The sequence below is a fragment of the Anopheles maculipalpis genome, chromosome 2RL (assembly GCF_943734695.1).
Source record: "Anopheles maculipalpis chromosome 2RL, idAnoMacuDA_375_x, whole genome shotgun sequence".
NCBI classification, from domain to species: Eukaryota; Metazoa; Arthropoda; class Insecta; order Diptera; family Culicidae; genus Anopheles; species Anopheles maculipalpis.
In genome coordinates this window covers 37,434,774-37,437,687 of record NC_064871.1, presented here as the reverse complement: position 1 = coordinate 37,437,687, position 2,914 = coordinate 37,434,774, and the positions used below count along the sequence as shown (strand labels likewise).

Here is a 2,914-nt window from a genome sequence, read left to right as displayed (position 1 = left end):
TACAACAATGTACATAACGTTCCCCAAGATCTTGACCCATTCAGATTTTCGACGTCGTCGGTTGCAAAATCTTAGCTACATTCTCCTACCATGGCGGCAATCGACCTCCGACAGGTTTGACACCACTGGATCCATTCAACGAGCTGCTTGTAACGCTATCGTCAACGTGCCGAACGAATTTCAACTACTTTCGTTTAACGGGTCCCCTAATACGAAGCGGAGTAAGAGCCACGGCTGGGCCCGAGCTGGTAAGGGGCCCCGAATCCACAAAGAACCTGCTGAACCCCGGTCAGCAGATTCAATATGCTAGGGGCCCTTTTTCTATGTTCCCTTAAACAAGTCAGCTGTCCGAATCGTAGGCGGCCGCCTATTACGCCCCCCTGCTAGTTCCGCTACTGCTCTAAGGGGACTTCATCACGTGCTTCTATTATGGCGTCAACAACTGTTGTGTGTGTGTTAATAGAGTCTGCTGAATTGTAGGGTATTGGACCCCAAGCATATTATCATGTTGATTATCTAGTGCACGATTTTAAAACGAAAATTTAATCAGATTAACCGGCGGGTGCTACGGACTGTTCTTGGCGGTGTGTGCGAGCAGAAGGCGAATGAACCACAAGCTAGCTGAACTGGTTGACGGTACTGATATCCTGCAGACAGTTGGGACACTTGATAAGGATGGATTCCGGACACATGGCCCACCAAACTAGGTGCTCTCAACCCGTTCGGCAAAAGACGCAAAGAACTGCTGCTCTAGATCAAGTTTCGCACGCACTGTCTTTCTAATGAATCCTAAGATTTTGTTCGAAAAATAGTAACACGAGCAACCTTTTCAAATACTAACAAACATAGTACAAACTCTTTACTATCCTACAACGATTCTTTTCTCTTAACTTCAATTAAACTTTACACAACATTCCACAAAGACAGACGAAAACAAACGAAATTGATAGCATGGATTAACAATGCCCTCGTAAATCAAGTTTACACACGACACTCATTCATCGTCATCGTACGTTGCGCTTTTTTTCTTAATCTTATCATAACGCAAGTAAATCGGTTAGCTTAAAGCGTTGACGTCTTTCCCGTGGGGGTCTTGTGTACGAGATTTACGCTACATCAATTGTTACGATAGCGTAAGCACGGAATCACGATCATAATCGTCTAGCTCGTGATTCTATGGCGCAGTGGCCACGAAATTACAGAAACGCCAATTTCCCATCATGTGAAAGAAGAAACCAACCGAAAAAGTGTTGTATTATGAAAGTCTTCATTACACTAACTTATTGCATTCGAAATGTATATTTTTAAATGGCTAACAGTCTCTTCTTGTGGCTTCGTGACTACTTTCTTACATCCTTACACGTATGCCTTCAGATCGGCCAACAGCTCATTGTACAGCAGTGAGCGTACGTTAATGGCCCACACAAAGTCAAGATGGTTGAAGGCTGGCAACGGAACGAGGTAACGTTTCACCACGTTTGGTAGCTCGCGGTACAACAGTTCTACGTCAGCCGGTGCGGCCATCCAATCGTTTGTGCTGTGGTACAGCAGCGTAGGTGCCTGCACATTGGCCAGATTGTACACCGGAGGTGTCAACTGTCCGTAGCGGATCATGTTCATCGCTCCGTGATCATACTGGCGGAAGATGCGCGATCGGATCGTTTGGGCGTGGTGAATCATCTGCATTGTCGAGGCTCCAGCTGGTGAGTGTGCGTGGATGACCGGCAGCATCGTCTGAAACAGTAGGGAAATTAAAATTTATATACACAACTTTAAATACACCCAGTATTGCCCTATCTTACCGAGTTAACCTCCTCCGTGTTAAAGCCAGCAATCAGGAACGTGTTAATCGAGCACATGGCCTGGAACGGTGCACCATCGTGGCAGTTCTGCAAACCACCCTGGATGTTCATCTCGTTCGTTGGTTCAAACCACCAAGTGCCCATCATCTGCAGCATCAAGTCCGTCGTGTACAGGAACGTGGCCAGGAAAATCACATACGGACTGCGCGTATTATGCATGTAAGCGGCCGGTGCAAGGGCGTGCATGCTCTTCACGCGCCGATTGTAGTACGGATGCTGGGACATCATCACCCAGTACGCAGTAGTGCCCTGCGAATGGCCAACGTACTGCAGCGATTGCTGACCCGTGCGGATCAAAATGTAGTCGATCATATTCGGAATGTCGATACTGCCGACCTCATGCCAGGAAAAGTCCCAGAACGTTTGCGTTTCGTTACTGCGGAACCTATGACGGCGCGAGTACCGATTGCCACGAGCATTGCCCATCCACACATCGTACCCGGCATCGGCCAACATGTACGCCAGGCTGGTATCCGGTCCCATCAGGATGTAGTCGGCCGAGGAGCTCAGCATACCGTGCTGCAGTAGCACGACCGGCTTTCCCGGGGCTGGCGGTGACAGTGGACTGCCCGGACAGCGATGTACACCGAGCAGATAGCCATCGTCCGTTTCAATTATATGTTCCTCCGCTGGGTATCCATATTTGCGCAACAGACCAAGCTGAAATTTATCGAAAATGGAATTAAAAAGGAGTTCAGATTGCTCACAACTCTCGCTTACACCTACCGAATCTAGATGAGCATCTTCGATGATGTCGGGATGTATCTGTCCCGCTGTTTGAGTCACAACCAGCAGCAGTACCACTGTCAGCACACTGTACACTACACTTCTCATCATACAAAAGCAGTTCTTTCCACGATACACGGGACACTGTGAAGCCTAATCGCCCTGTACAGTGCTCTTTAAATACCTCAACCGAGGGAATTTTATCATGTTCGGAACATCCCCCCCCTAAACCTGCATCAATCTGATAAGTCAACACAGCTGAGACAGGACACACCTTTAGCCTGTTTAAGCTCAGTGATTACTACCAGATTAATTACAGGGTTTCA

At 47.8% G+C, this 2,914-nt stretch overlaps 1 protein-coding gene across 1 annotated transcript; it reads right to left on the bottom strand.

The window, feature by feature from the left end:
* Positions 1-1,356: 1,356 nt before the first annotated feature.
* On the bottom strand, positions 1,357-2,714 carry LOC126558200 (lipase 3-like). Its single transcript, XM_050214168.1, has 3 exons — positions 2,589-2,714; positions 1,803-2,522; positions 1,357-1,734 (listed from the first exon to the last, which is right to left on the bottom strand). Exons 1-3 carry the CDS (start codon positions 2,697-2,699, stop codon positions 1,357-1,359), a joined length of 1,209 nt encoding a protein of 402 aa, XP_050070125.1. The 5' UTR covers positions 2,700-2,714.
* Positions 2,715-2,914: the final 200 nt, after the last annotated feature.